This window comes from Erpetoichthys calabaricus, chromosome 6, assembly GCF_900747795.2.
Source record: "Erpetoichthys calabaricus chromosome 6, fErpCal1.3, whole genome shotgun sequence".
Lineage (NCBI taxonomy): Eukaryota > Metazoa > Chordata > Cladistia > Polypteriformes > Polypteridae > Erpetoichthys > Erpetoichthys calabaricus.
In genome coordinates this window covers 32,650,055-32,665,665 of record NC_041399.2, presented here as the reverse complement: position 1 = coordinate 32,665,665, position 15,611 = coordinate 32,650,055, and the positions used below count along the sequence as shown (strand labels likewise).

The 15,611-nt window shown below is 37.8% G+C and overlaps 1 protein-coding gene across 2 annotated transcripts in view; it reads left to right on the top strand.

The window, feature by feature from the left end:
- The window catches only part of trappc8 (trafficking protein particle complex subunit 8), a 126,779-nt gene that overhangs the window by 12,229 nt on the left and 98,939 nt on the right, over positions 1-15,611 (top strand). For both annotated transcript variants that reach the window (XM_028803465.2, XM_028803464.2), the window contains exon 2: positions 8,180-8,374. In XM_028803465.2, coding sequence (XP_028659298.1) covers positions 8,180-8,374 — 195 coding nt within the window. The remainder of the gene's footprint in view (positions 1-8,179; positions 8,375-15,611) is intronic.

The window sequence follows — 15,611 nt, the reverse complement described above, 5'->3', positions numbered from 1 at the left end:
ATGTATATATAACTTTAGATACAAATCATTAAATAGAATAAAAGACAATAAACCAGAGTAAAATGCTAAATTCAATACTAGAAGGAAACCCTGAACAAATTAAATAATTTGTAGTATAACATACACACACAAATTATGCTGAGCATCTGGACAGAGAGGTAAACTGAACAAAGATTCAAATGTTCGGGTAAGTTAAAAGCCTTCCTGAACACGAGTTTTAAGTTGTTTTCTTAAAAGAATGAATTGAGTCAGCTGATTGAATTAATTTTGAGAAGTCATTCCAAAGTCTGGGTGCCTTAGAGCTGAATGATCTGCAACCATAGAAAGCAGCTCAAAAAGTTTAGACTCTTTTGTGGATAAAAGTATATTTTTAAGGTGCTAAAACAAGGAATGGCTCAAATAGTTACTTGTGTCAACTTATATATATTATGAACTAAATATGTTATAAAACATCGACCCAACCACTAACTATATTTGTCTGCTCTCACATTTTTTGTTCAAAAGAAGTTAATTTGCACATTCATGTAATTTGCAATGCCTATTACGCTGTTTTTAAGCTGGAGTGCTCCTATTTACATTAAATGTGTGCTCTTTGCATAGAAGATATTGAAATAGAACAGTTGTGCATTACACATCTGTTTTTGTTTTTTTAACTTTTTAACAATTATGAAATTAGACTTTTTATACAAGAATTTATCATAAAACATTTTGTCTGCCCAGATGCTAAAAATCAGATTTTTTTCAAATTTGAATTCAAGTGTTTTTTATAAATAGAATAATTGATAGAGGGCACCATTACAAGGTGCTCTATAAAGCAAGAAAGTTTCCAGTTCAAAGAGCCCACAGAAGTAAAGCAGTCCATACACACACATAATTGCATTAAGGCAAATAACCCAGTTTCTTAATATGCGTTTACATGAACAAGAAATGTGCTGGAGTTCTCTTTTTGACTTTGTAAATAAGCATGACATCTGTGATAATTTTGTGTTTTATAAATATGTTTTGCCAAATTGATGCTTTTTTAAAAGGTTTCTGTTACTGGATTGCATGCTTCAAACTCTTCTCTGCTTGTCTGTGTGATTGAGCCCTTCACAGGACCTAGTAAGCCTCTTTCTTGGCTTATGCCCAGTGCTGCTGAAATAATAATAACACAGGTACTTTCACTTCAATAAGATATGCTTAAGTTTACTCATTACTTGAAAAAGTAATCGGAGTAGTTAACACAATTTACTCTTAATGTATTTTTCTGTTGCTGTTGAGATTTTGTTGCTGAGTTTAGCAATGTATATTCAGCTCATCAACATACATTTAGTGATTTTTGAAATATTGAGACAAATTATTTTAGCCAGGAGAAGGAATTGCCTGAACATTTGCCTCTATAAATTTATTTTGTGGATGTTTCTACCCATGCCAGCTGAAATTGTGTGCCAAGCAAATACATGCACAGGTTGACAGAGTGCAACAGACATGTGTTGACTACAAAATCCTTAACAGTAACCCAGTTATGAGTTTACATGGCCACATAATAGGATTATTCTTTCTCTTAACCAGGCCTATAACCCAATTTCTCTAATCGGAACAAGGGTTTACATGGCATAATAATTGGGTTGTCAAAGCACATATAAATGTGCTAATTATGATTTTTTATATGTGGGAATAGGTAGTTTTCTAAATGTAGCATTCTCATTCTGTGACTGTGTTTCCATTGCAGTTATGTACAAAATAGAAATGATACTTCTGAAAAGTTGACAAAACACAAAAGTGAATTATCTGTCTTTCCACTGAGTGGTTTTATGCGAATAAAGTTTGTTTTATCACCTGAAATTGAAAATGACAACTGATATGATGGGTGTTGGTCCTGTTATTTCAGTTGCATCTACAATCGCCATGTTCGTTTTTAATCTGAGATGATGAGAGCGAATGAATACAATAAAGGTGAACTCCCTATACTTGGCAGAGGCCACATATTAGGGGTTTCTTTGAAATCATCAGCAGCGATGTTACTGAGGCTATAAAATGTGAGGTTACAGCTCAACATTCATGGAATTATGCAGTGCAATAGGCACTTGTGTCCCCTGCTGTAGCATACATGAAGGGAGCCAGTCCCAACCAAGAAGCACATAGCCATCATGCTTTATAAATTGGCTACCTGTGTGGAGCACAGGATTGTTGCCGAGACTTTTGGTGTCAACAAAACCACCGTTCACAGGTGTGTATATGTGACGAGTCAGAGCGTATGCTCCAATGAGGCAGTACATCACTTTACCTGATGTAGAAGAGGCATGGCATTTTTTGCAGCACAATTACAAGGCACACAAAATACCTCAGGTGTATGGTGCAGTCGGCGGCTCACATATCCCTATTCGTGCACCAAAAGACGAGTATCGGGATTATGTTAACAGGAAAAGCTGCACACCTGTTGTTCTTCAGGTGGTCGTTGATGACAGATTAAGGATCAGGGACATTTGTGTTGGGTCTCCCGGTAGTGCTCATAATGCTACCGTATTCGCCACATCACATTTGCACAGGGTAAAAAATAAAAAAAGATTTGAAAAATTTACATCATGTCATGTGACCTAAATGCGAAAAAAGTGATTCCGTTGCAATTTTGCTAATTAATGCTTTGTCAAATCACATGAAAAACCACCTCAAGCTAGCATTTAAACTTTTTTTGAAAATTTTAAGAGCTTTTTTAGAAAGTCACGTGTTTCCATTACCGTTTTTTTGTATTGCAATTTCAAAATGAGCATTGAGGAGGTTAATGGAAATGTGGCTAGTAGGAGATGAGAAAAAGTCAATAGTATCTATATAATTGTCCTTGTCTTTTGTTTAAAAGAATGTATTAAACAAAAAAATGATTTTTTGTTTTCAAAATGTTTCTCAAGTTTTATCACAATGCAGATATGATGCATTGGTCAGTGGAAAATGTAGTATGGCTTTTTTAGTTATGATGTATCATTTATGCACAGAAGACAAGTTTCAGAATTTTTAGTTCTTTTTTTTGAGTGATTTGTGATAATCCAGAAGCAAGTTTTCTTTCTGGTACTTAGTTATAGTTAATTGTACTGCTTCTCATTCTCACAGTTAACACACCACTAGTATTCACAGTATTGCAGATATTCTAATGTGTAGAGCTGTGAGCAGGTACAGGTGCAGCTCAATAAATTAGAATATCATCGAAAAGTGAATTTATTTAAGTAATTCATTTACAATCTGATACAGTGACATGGTGGATTACTTTCGTCTTTACTCACATTTTCACCTTATAAGACTTTCTGTAATAGAAATTTCTGCTCAAATTTGCATCCAGATGCAGTTTTCACACATATCCTCAAATGCTTTGTTTACCCCTGTCCCATCTAGTCATGTATACATATGTGTATATATGTATGTATTGTGGAGGTCGGCTGGGGGCTTGCCAGATGGGATGCCTGGAAGGACCAGAAGAGGGATTATACCTCCCATGGGCCTCGAGAGGGCCTGGTCTGTATGGGGGCCATGGAAACTCAACCCTATTGGGACCCGTTGGCACCACAAGGGGGCACCTGGAGGATTGAGAAGCCCTGGATGTCAGCACTCCCGGAAGTGCTGCAGGAAGGAATACCAGGGAAACCCGGAGTGCTTCCGCAGGAAGATCGTCAGGGTGCACCTGGAGCACATATGGGTGGATATAAAAGAGGCCACCTTCCTCCAGTCAATAGCCGGAGTCAGAAGGAAGAAGACAAAGCTTGGAGAAGAGGAGTAAAAGCAGTGGAAGAAGGACCAGAAAAAGGCCCGGCCTTTGATAGGGTGTTTGGTGCAGGGGCACTGTGTTGTGTGTGGGACTTTATAAAATAAACGTGTGTGATACGGGATTTCCTGTGTCTGTCTGTGTTGGTGTCCGGGCTGGTTTACCACAGTATGTATATACAGTATGTATGTGTGTATATATATAATACTAGTCATTTAGCCCGTTACAATAACGGGCGCTAGAACAGTAGTGCATAAACATTAGTAGGAACAGTCTATATTAAATGGCAAGGGACTTTGACCTCATTCTTTTTGTTGGTCATTTTTTCCTTTCTTTCAGCCTTTCTTTTGTTGATGTTTACTTGCTGAGCTGACCGTTCTTCGTGGGCTGCCGCCGTATATTGTATGTCTTTAATTTTCTGTGACAGTAATACTGTCTTGTACGGCTCTATTCAATAAGGGCGTGCACAAAAAGGCGAGCTTCAAAAGGGCGACATTAATTGAGCGCGGCGAATAAAGGTGTTCGTAGATAATTTAGTTCAAACGGCTCTGGAATATGTGAAGAGCAACAAAGGTGCAGATCTTTATTTACACGCGCCTTTATTCGCTGCGCCCAATTGAGGTTGCCCTTTTGAGGCTCGCCTTTTTGTGCGCGCCCTTATTGAAGGATACCGTCTTGTATGTCCGCTGGCTTGTACGTCCGTAATATACCTTTAATTTTCTGTGGCGGTAATACAGGTGTGCGTGTCGGTAATATGCCTTTAATCTCCTCTGACAGTAATACTGGCTTGTATGTGGCTGGAATATGCGTCACTGTATTGTGTACCTTTAATTTCTTCTCGCAGTAATACTGGTTTGTATTTCCGTAAAACGCCTCTAACTTTCTCTGACAGTAATATCGTGCAGAGCACCGTGCCCCGCGCATGTGCACTTCACCAGAAGACACCCACACACGGACACCTGGACGCACATAGGGATTTTATATATATAGATATATAATTTACCCCCTGCTCGCCAACCCCCCTTGCCTGCGATATGCACCAGCCACTTCGTGTCTCTGCTGCTCACGTTGTGAAGAGGGGGGCTGAACGCACCCCAAGGAGATACGGTTGCTCCTCTGAAATCCCCTCTTAAACGGTGGAAATGGGAAACAAATATTTTTATTTTTTTTTTTTTTACCTCCTCTTTGCTCAATCAGCTGTTGGCTTGCTGCTGCTGCCGTGCCATGTAATCTAAAAATAAAGTGGAGCCAAGTACACTGCCTCTTTCTATCTATTGTAAGAGTCAAGACAAAATCACTTGTAAGAGCTCCAACACGTTAAACAGTTATTAATCAATTCTTTCTTTTCCCCAGCTACATGTCAAATGGGGTAATGATGTTCATTTTGAGAAAGTAGGATGGAGCTATAGGTTTTCAAAAGAGAAAGTAGCAAAAGCACTGAAATAGATGATAAGCAGCAGGGCCATTTGGAGTGGTGTTGGATATTTTGAAGGTAGTGGATGATCCTGGAGTCAAATGGTTGGCACACCTGTGTAACACAATTGTGTGTGAAGGGAGGATTTCTGAAGGCTGAAAAAGAAGACTGCTAATTGCTGGAGTGTGGGTAATATCAGACTATCAAGCTTATGGAGCAGGTAACAAAGGAGACTGAGACAGGTGCTAGGGAAGTGACAAAGTGATTTATTCAAAGTTAGTATATTACAGATCAATTTGTTGCCTGGGAAGGGAACAACAGACAGTGATTTTTTGTTTTCAACCAAATGTAGGAAAACATCAGGTGAAAGAAGAGGAGCTACATTAAGAATTTGTAGATGTGTAGATGGCTTGACAGGGTGCCAGTGAGGGATGGTGAGATGGGCACTGAGAAGGTTAGATGTGAAAGATTGAACAGTGTCTTCAGTGATGATATTGTATGAGGAAATACAATGGGTGGCCAGAACAGCAGGTGGGGCATAGTTGGTTTCTGATGAAACTCTGTGGCTGAACCAGGGATCTCTGAGTCAGTCAGAAGTGTATGCATAAAATATATTGTGGTGTGTAATGTAGTCTGCAGTTGACAAGTGTGAGTTTTTTGTAAAGTGTGTGAGAGGGATACAGAATGCTGATGTAGGTATTGGCAGTGGAGTTGTTTTGGACAGAGTAGGAAAGTTCTGCTGCCAAGTGACATGTTAAGTGCAGATGGAGGTTTGCTGCTTTAATTCAGAATAAAGCAGTGTACTTTGTGCCTTTTTTTTTTTTGAATATTTAATCATTGTTTGACATAGTTTACAATCTGTACTTGTCTAGTACTCACAGTCCTTATATGTTTCTGACTTGAATGCCACAGAAGTCGGTCAAAGTTCATATGACGTATTGAGTAACCATTTTTATTGATTGTGACAGTGGATGTGTAGAAGAAAGTCTGATAAGAACTGTGATGGTGAGTTAATTGTACCTACATGTTGTGATTTAAACTTCACTGTTATTTTTGAAAATGCTTGTTTTTAAGCAAGCCAATTACGACTCTACTCGGTTGAGCCCCTGAGCAAGGCCCTTAACCTGCAGTTGCTTCGTCCTGGGTACAGCGTTCATCTGCATCCAGCCCTGCAAGTAGGTCCTCCAATTTGCAGGGAAAACTTCGGGGTTGGTGGCAGGATTAGCACTCCAGCCACGGTAAAAAAAAAAACGTACACTGTTCCAGTGAAAATTTGTAATATTTGAAGACAATTTGACGTCCCGCGAGACAAGGCAGTGAGACAACATTTAAAACAAGTTCACGGACATCTAACCAATCAGTTGTTGGAATGCTTTTGGCAGACAGACATCATGTGCTCCCAGCTCTTAAAACAACGACAAGCAGAACACACAGCTTGCCAGCAGTAGGAAGCCAGAAGATGATCCGACTGCTTCTCCTTAACGTGCGTTCAGTTAACCCCCCCCATTCACAACGCAAGCAGCAGAGACGCGAGGTGGCTAAAGGACAGCTACTGTACAAGGCTTTGAAATGATCGATGCAAAGCGCAACAAGTAGAAAACGCAGCTCTCCAGCAGCAACAAGCCAGTGGATGATCTGACTGCTACTTCTTAGCGTGTGTTCAGTCCCCCCTTCACAACACGAGCGGCAAAGACACAAAGTGGCAAAACGACAGCTGCTGTACAGGCCTGTAAATAATGGATGTGCAGCACGACAAAAAGAGCACACAGCTCGCCAGCAGCCTCTGATCTGATGGCATTTCCTTAGCGTGCGTTCAGCTGTCCCCCCTTCACAAAACGAGCAGCGTTATATGTCCTGCGAGAAAGAGATTTAACCACACCCAGGCCCGGAAATTAAGGACAAGTACAGTATTGTTTTTACAAAAGTTTTAAAGTAAAAGTGAAAATAATTAATATGTAGCAATTCCCATGAAAAACAAAATAAACAAATAATCTGTTTAAATTGTATATCCGGTAAACCAAACCCGGGGGTCGGCGAGTGAAGCTAGCAGGGGGCAGAACCCCCTAGTATATTTAAATTAAAATCCCTGATGGCCCTGAATTAGAATTGAGACTATTATGTTAATTTCATTAAAAGCTTGAGTGATTCATGTTCTGCACCTGCTTTTTCTGTTCAGGGTCTTCTGAAGACTGTTACTATACTGGTGAGAAGAGGCTCAACATGAAGCAGTCCTGAGTAGAATTCCAGTTTGTCACACCTATAAGCCCCTGTTCTGTCTCCACCCTTTGCAGTAAATTTAGATTTGCCAAACATTTTAATATTTTATCTTTAGTCAGTGGATGGAAGTGGACTCTTCTAAGAAAGCCCTGAGAGATATTGGGAGAACATAGAGTTGACAGAGTATTCAAGGTGGTATTTTAAGGAGACAAAGCCGTTTGTGCCACACTCCTACAGCTTTACTTTGAGAATTCATTTTATAAATGATGAGAAATTATTTTACAGATGTGTGCTGCTTTTTGTAAATGTATAGCAGAAAGAGGAAGTGATGACCTCTAGAAAAATCTTAAATAGTATTTTGTTTTATCTGTTACTTGCTCTGTGCTGTTTGGAGTGATGGCCTAGAAAAAGTTGTAATCTCCTGTTTTCATGGAATATACTACACTGTTAAATTGAAGACCTGCCAGCCAATCATTGGTCAAGAGTCCTGTTTTCTTAGAACTAGCCATGTGATGGAGCAAGCTTTCCTGATAAGTTTGCACAGGCATTGCTCATCGTTTGAGTTCAAGTTACTTCCCCAGGAGACCCCAGTGTGAAACAATACACTGGCTACTACCCTGAATTGGAATATGCAGGTTAACGAAATCTGTAAGTGGATGGAGTTTACATAAGTTTTCACATGGTACATGTCGACAGTTGTAGAGAGTCTCCAGATTGAGTTTATATGTTGCTATGCTATTGCATATGTTTTACTTTGGGTAAAAAAATGAAGTTCTGTGTTTGCTTACTTTTTTTTTAATTATTATTCCTTTCTTTAGGCCACATGAGGGATCCCAACAACCAGGTCCAGGTCATCAAAAATTTGAAGATTAGTGTCACAAATATTGTTACACAAGCACCTCAGCCTGCTGCTATTCGAAAAGTGCTTAATGAAGTTGTCTTATTGTGCCAACCCGCAGAAGGTCTTGTAGCCAATGTGATTACAGCAGGAGATTACGATCTCAATATAAGTGGTAAGTTGTATTGAAATTTATTTAAGTGATACGTGTGTGATTACAGCAGGAGATTACGATCTAAATATAAGTGGTAAGTTGTATTGAAATTTATTTAAGTGATACGTGTTACTTTGGAAATCTAATACTTAATACAGTGTGGAAATGTATTGGATGACAAACTGTTTCTGTGGCAACCTCAACAGATAAAAACATACAGAATCATTTAAGTGCAGACATTTTTTTAAGTTTATGTTTGCACACACATGATTCAGCATTGACATAGTATAGTTCAGGTCTAATAATGAAGGCAGCAGTTTTCCTAAACAGAAACATTTAACCCCTGCTTTTTCTACTACCTTTCCATAAATGGGCTATGACTGTTCTCAACACAATTATGACTTATGCTATTACTATAATTCAACTTAGTATGTAAGTTATTGAAGAAATAGTTTTTCCCTATGATGTTTCTACAATATTGCACATTTTTCACATGAAATCTGTCAAAGTTAATATTATACAAACAGGAAATCAAGTGGGCAGATCATGTGTAATGCTGGTATTTAATGTCTGCGTTAGTTATTTTATACCTAGTGTCCTACATGAAACAACAGTTGCCTGTTTCAACTCGGTAAATGATTCCACTGTCTTTAGTAGGAATAGCTGTAACCAGGCATTTATTTTTATTGTATGTCAGCCTCTGGAAGGACTGTGGATGATCTGTGGCCAGTTCATTGCAAGATTTCTTTAGTTCAGTGATACTGACTTGTTCTCTGAGCATCGAAATTTGTTTCTGGCTCTGCTAAAGCTTACTTATTTTTTCTTGACACCTCTGACTTGCGTTTTTGGATCATTTTTGATGCAAGACCCAAAACTGCTTAATCTTAAGGCCACGCACAAATGATCTGATGTCCTCTAGTGGAATACTGATACTTAGGGATATTTTATAGTTTTGTTAAAGATGTAAAGTGGTTGAGGTTCAAGTCCTGATCCAACAAAGCATCCTTACACTGTGACATTGCCTAAACACTAGTTATTAGTTGGTGTGACTTTCACAATGTGTAATATAATGCTAGCTTTTCCTCTGATATAATGTGGACAAACTTGGTCAAGAAGTCATGATTTTTGACTATTCTGTCTATAAAACATTCTTTTTTAACTCCCATCATCCTGAGAGATATTACGGCTTACCCTTAGGTTTTGGCAAGGTAGCCATTTCTTGCAAGATTAGAGAATAGGTTATGTTTATGGCATATATCTTCCAATATTTTTTTAGGTGGAACTTGCAGTTAAATTCAGGTAGGTATACCATTTATTTTATGATTGATACTAATTTGATTTCTGGTAAGCCAATAAATGTTTTATTCATCTTCTAATTTTTGACATTTGTATACACGCACTATACATGAATATGAATGTGCCACGCTTTTCATTATGAGCAGTTTATGTGTCATTTTTGAGTTTGCAAGAGATACTTCTCCACCATTTGTTTTGAGCACTGTGTCATTTTTACACCTGCTTTTTCATAGTGGTATGGTGACTAAATAACAGAGGAGAAGTAATCATGCTAGTCTATTTAAAGATAGTCTTTTTTGTTTTGTTTCAGTCAGACATATTTAAGTATGCTACTGACAGGCAGTTGGGAAATATGAATTAGATGTCTTGTTGGTGGCAGTTTCATCTTGAGAGATCAGTGGGGTGCTATCGTTCTGATTGTTTCAGTTGTTGTTTAGTTTAGCTGAAATTTAATTGTTGATGTCTGGTTTCTGAACAACCTTGTTGCTTCTGGCATAATGCAGACCTTATTCTGGTTTTTCAGTTGAACAACATATTTGTGCCAAGATAAAGCTTATCTGACAATGAAGCTGATCTGTGGGTTATAACTGTCAGCTTATATGCTGAAGTTTGAATATCAGACTGCTGCCCTGACCCTCAGTCTACTAATATGTGCCACCTTTAAGTGAATGCTTCTAATGATACTCTTAGCTTTGAGCTTATCTTATATTCTTTTAAGCACCTTGAGCACATTAAATATACTTTATTAATTATGAGAGATTTTATTATCAAACTGAGATTTAATTATGTGACACCTGCTTTTAAGCCTATACCACAGTTTTCTTGTTTGTTTGTTTTTTCTTTTTTTAATGATGCCCTCCCCACCGCTACCCACTTTAGTGAGAAAAGATGTATGTGTGTTGATCTTTTTGAGTTTTCAAATTGGCAAATGAAAGTTTTATTTGTCATATTAACAGATCATTACCTTTCTTCACATACATTTTTGGCATTGCATGGGTTTATTATGTGCACAAATTTCTTAGTCTGTGGTACGTGCAGTTTCTAATATGGTACCTGTTTATTTTACAATTTACTTTCTTTTTAATTACCCTTATCATAGATGCCCAAAATGGGTCCAGAACAGGGATCTGTGAATCCCTAATTTGTGAGCGATGAAACACCAATATGCTTAAATATTGTTAAATGTCTTTAGGGAGACCAACTATTTTTGTCACAATATAAATTATGTTACAGCCAAAATGTCATTCATAATCTCTTACTCAAGGAGACAAATCATTCTTGTATCAGTATATCCCACAACAACTGATTTGATGATTGGTGTATGAAATAGCACACAAGTGTTTAGTGACCATGTTAAACTTCCTAATTGATGGTTCCTTGTGTCCTGCATGACACTGGATAATGTGTCACTCTGTGACCCTTAACTGCACTTTTTGTTTGTGTTTGATTACATTTAGTGGAATAAAATCGGAATGATGTGCATACTAACATAACAAGGAAAGTCCCAGCTTAATTTGCTGCTAAGTGAAAATAAAATGTATTTATTTTAATAAAAGTATTTTTTGTTTTACAATTAGAGACTGAGTATTTAATGGGTGGCCATCTAGGAAGTGCTTTAAACCGTCTTATTCAGTTGCATGTAGTAAGACTCATAACCCCTAAATGTTTGGAGTGCCAGCACAGCACCTAATAACAAAGAAACATTTAAATGCATCAATAAAGCTTTGGTCTCGATATGTTCTAAGAGAAACTGGCCAACTGTAGTAGCCTACAAAATGATTTGATTAGATTCAGTAAACGTTATTAATCCCAAAGGGAAATATAGATGCAGACAGAAGCAGAAACATAAAAAAACAAATAACCTGACTTACAGGACAAATAATGCAATTACTCAATAGATAGATAAATAATAAATGTATAATGTGCAGAAATATACAGTTAATGAGTCGAAGTATTTAGTCTAGAATATTGGGAGGATACATTGAATTAATTGATACAAAAGATCCACAGAGGCCCTTCTTGGCACACGGTGGAGGAATGAGCCAGTGGTTAAAGTGCTCCGAGAGAGTGCCTCAAGGGGAGAGAGAGGGCATAATGGCATCCCATTTTGCCTCCATTGTTTTTTTTTTTTTTTTTTTACATAACATGTTCCAGTGCGTCCAGGGTTAGTTATAGTGCCCAATGTAAGCTTATTATTGTAAATAATATTGATCTTACATTTATTTGACTGCATTAACTGGAGTTACTGTTTAAATATGGTGAATGTAAGCTCCTGTTTGGTGATTTTGCATGTCTGCTTGAAAGAACAAGGCTGATTATCTGCTGTTTTTGGAAGTCATTTTTTAAATGAGGCATTCCATGAGCATTTTTCTCTGGTAGCATAATTAGTGTGCAGCAGTAACTCCTATCCAGACATGCTTTTTCCAATTTTACTAAAGCAAATGATGAAATTCTGAAGGCACTCAAGTATTTTGACTCATAGAGATGCCATGATTGATTGGCCACCAATCCAAGTTGTATGATTTTCAATACAAAAGATTTGATCCGTGACCAGTAATTTGGCAGATCACAAAAATTGAGTTTTTTATCATCTGCTTTTCTGAACGTTTTGTTAATTTAGTTGTTGTGCTCCTTTACACAAGGTGTTATGGTAGTTGAGCCAGCACATGTATCTTTCGTTATGTTTATTTTTGCTGTGAACTTCCTGTAAACAGAGAACAGCAATGCAGACTTTAATAGAGAGAGAAGATTGGAATTTTAACCTTTACATTAAAGAAAGAGGAGTAATAAACTGAGAGAAAGGAATCAAAGGAGTCGTCCTATGTAATTTGGAATATGCTGTCCTTTAATTAAAATGGACACTGCTTGTCAGTGAGTGAGCTTCTTTTAAGTGTAGCAGCTCATATTTTCAATTAGAAAAAGGAAACGTAAAGAAGAATTTTAAATTGCTTTTAGTAAGCAATAGGCTTGTTAGCTAAACAGCAAAATTTGTCTGTTTTACTTGTAAACTTGTTATTCTTGTATCTTTTGATAAACATCTAGTGAACATTTGATAGATTTGTGGCTTTTTGAAAGGATTGTACTGTGTTTGTGTGTCATACACTGTACATTTTGGTAAAAAATGAGTACTGCCTAATAAAATGGTGATCCATGTTTATAATTACCACTGCAAGAGTTAGGAATGTCTAGCTGGTACAATGTCAAAACTGAAATAAAACCTGTACAAATATTGTAATTGTACATTTTTACAACCAAAAAAGCTGTAGTTTAATTAATGATTAAAAATGATTAAAACTAGTAAGTACATGTATATTTGCATTTAAGCAGTTTTTAACTCCCATGATTAATTAATTTAATCCATGTGTGAGAAATATATAATGTATACTGTGTATATAACGACTATAATTATGAGCAGCGTTTTTTTTCTTTAATGCATTATCCATTATGGATAAATATTTTCTGTACATATTTTATTACTTAAAAAGTATGTATTTAAGGGAATTTTATTTTAGTGTTTTTTTTTTGTGGTCACTGTGGTCCCACTGACTGTAGGATATGGAAATATCAATAGAAGAAATAATCCATACTATAGTACTTAAATACTGTGTTTGAATTAGAGGTCTAAAAAATTCCAAAATCTGTGTATTGATTTAATCTGTAAACATGTATTCCACATCCTATTCTTGGGCACTTCTTTTCATACACACACACACACATGTTCTGGCACAATAAGAAAATCTATCCAATTATTTAGCAATCAGTTAAAGTCCATCTTACTGAAGCTGTTGTGCATTCATCATCATTGATTATACAATGATGGGCAAGGTGAGACGTTTTATTTTATATAGTTTAAAAAAACACACACACACACACAGTAAGCTATGTGACCCCAAAAGAAGATCTATGCTGGTGCTTGTGAGGTGCAGTGCAAAGAATTGAGAAGTTTAACTTGTATATTGATTGCTTACATTTATATCATGACAGGTGATGGTATTTTTATTGTTTCTTAAGCATATATATGTATATATATAAGTATGTAATATCATGGGTCTGAAATTAAATAAAAAGGCCATTATGAAGTAATCACATTAAAAAGTGAAGAGTGGCCCAGTGGTAATGCTGCTGCTTCGTAACATCTCTCTTCATGGTGTTCTTCTTGAGTTTACATGCTCTTCCTCTGGTTACTTTGGTTTTCTGTCACAGTCCAAAGACATGCAGACTAAGTGAACCGGCCCATGTATATATTGACCCTGCGATGGACTGACGCCTTGCCTAGGTGTTGTTCCCACCTTGGCCCTGAGGCCTGCTGGGATTGACTTCCCCATGACTCTGTTCAGGATAAGTGGGTTTGAAAATGGATGGGTGCATGTATGAAAAGGTGAAGTGATATTTATATAAATGATTATGAAAATCGAGGGGGCTCACCCACCCCCAGGTTTGGTTTAGCGCACGGGTGTCAAACTCCGGGCTTGGAGGGCCGCAGTGGCTGCAGGTTTTCATTCTAACAGTTCAACAGTTTTCATGGCTAATGAACTAATTTTCCATTCATTTTAATAGCCCTGTTTTTAAGGATTTAGTCCTCTCAATTGATTTTCTTCATTAAATGGCAGCCAAACAGAAATGAGACATGAAACGAGCCAACAGATGACCAGATAAATTGGGGCTTCAAACTCCAACCAATTTCACTCCAACCAGTTCCTTAACGAGAAGCCAATTCTGGCTGTTAATTAAACCTGTTGTTTAATTCCACAGCTTGCTGCTGCTCTCATTCTGCCACAGCAGACATTTCCCAAACTGTTGATTTTCCGTTTCTTATTATTGACCTGAGAGATCAACCTTACCAAGACCATCACCTTTCTTTATGTTCAGATAATGTGGTTAGTTGGTCACCTGTTTGTTTGTTTTGTGTCACATTATTGTTTGGCTGCTAATTAAGGAAAAAGAAAGAACTAAGGGTCTGAGTGGAGTTAATTAAAACTAAGGCAAAAGTTAATTAGCAGCAAAAACAGGACACTAATTAAGAAGGTGGTTAGAATGAAAACTTGCAACCATTGCGGCCCTCCAGGACTGGAGTTCGACACCTCTGGTTTAACGGATATACAATTTAAAGAGATTGTTAGTTTCATGGGAATTGTTACATATTCATTATTTTCACTTTTATTTTAAAACTTTTTTAAAAACAATACTTTATATCTGGCCCCGGGCGTGGTTACATCTCTTTCTCGCAGGACATATGACGTTGCTCACGTTGTGAAGGGGGTGCGGCTGACCGCACGCTATGGAGATGCCATCAGATCATCTGCTATCTTTCTGCTGTTGGCGAGCTGCCTGTTCTGCTTGTCTCGCTGCCCAGTCATTTCAAAGCCTGTACAGCAGCTGTTGTTTTGCCACTTCGCATCTCTGTCGCTCGTGTTGTGGATGGGGGGGCGGGCATGGGTTAGTTTGGCTGAACGCACGCTAAGGAGAAGCATTCTGATCATCTGTAGGCTTTTTGCTGCTGGCGAGCTGCATGTTTTGCTTATCTCTTGTCGTTGTCTTAAGAGCTGGGAGCCCATGAAGCGTGTCTGCCAACAGCAATCCAACAACTCAAGGTTAGATGTCCATGGACTTGTTTTAAATGATGTCTCACTGCCTTGTCTCGCGTGACATTGTAAAAACAATACTTGTCCTTTATTTCCTGCCCTGGGCGTGTTTAAATCTCTTTCTCAGAACGTATAATGCCGCTCGCGTTGTGTGGGGGTGGGGCGGCTGAACACATGCTAAGGAGGTGCCATTGCTGCCTTTCTGCTGCTATCAGTCTTCTGTGCTGTACTCCGCCCTCCCTTAATCGGACCTAACAGTCATTTAAAACAAAAAAGACTTCAACCTGGCTGGGACGCTAGAGTACTTTCGAATTTTGCTACTTTAATATTCTTTACCTTTCTCTGCATGTGTATCGCGCCATCGTTTGTTTGAGCCTTTC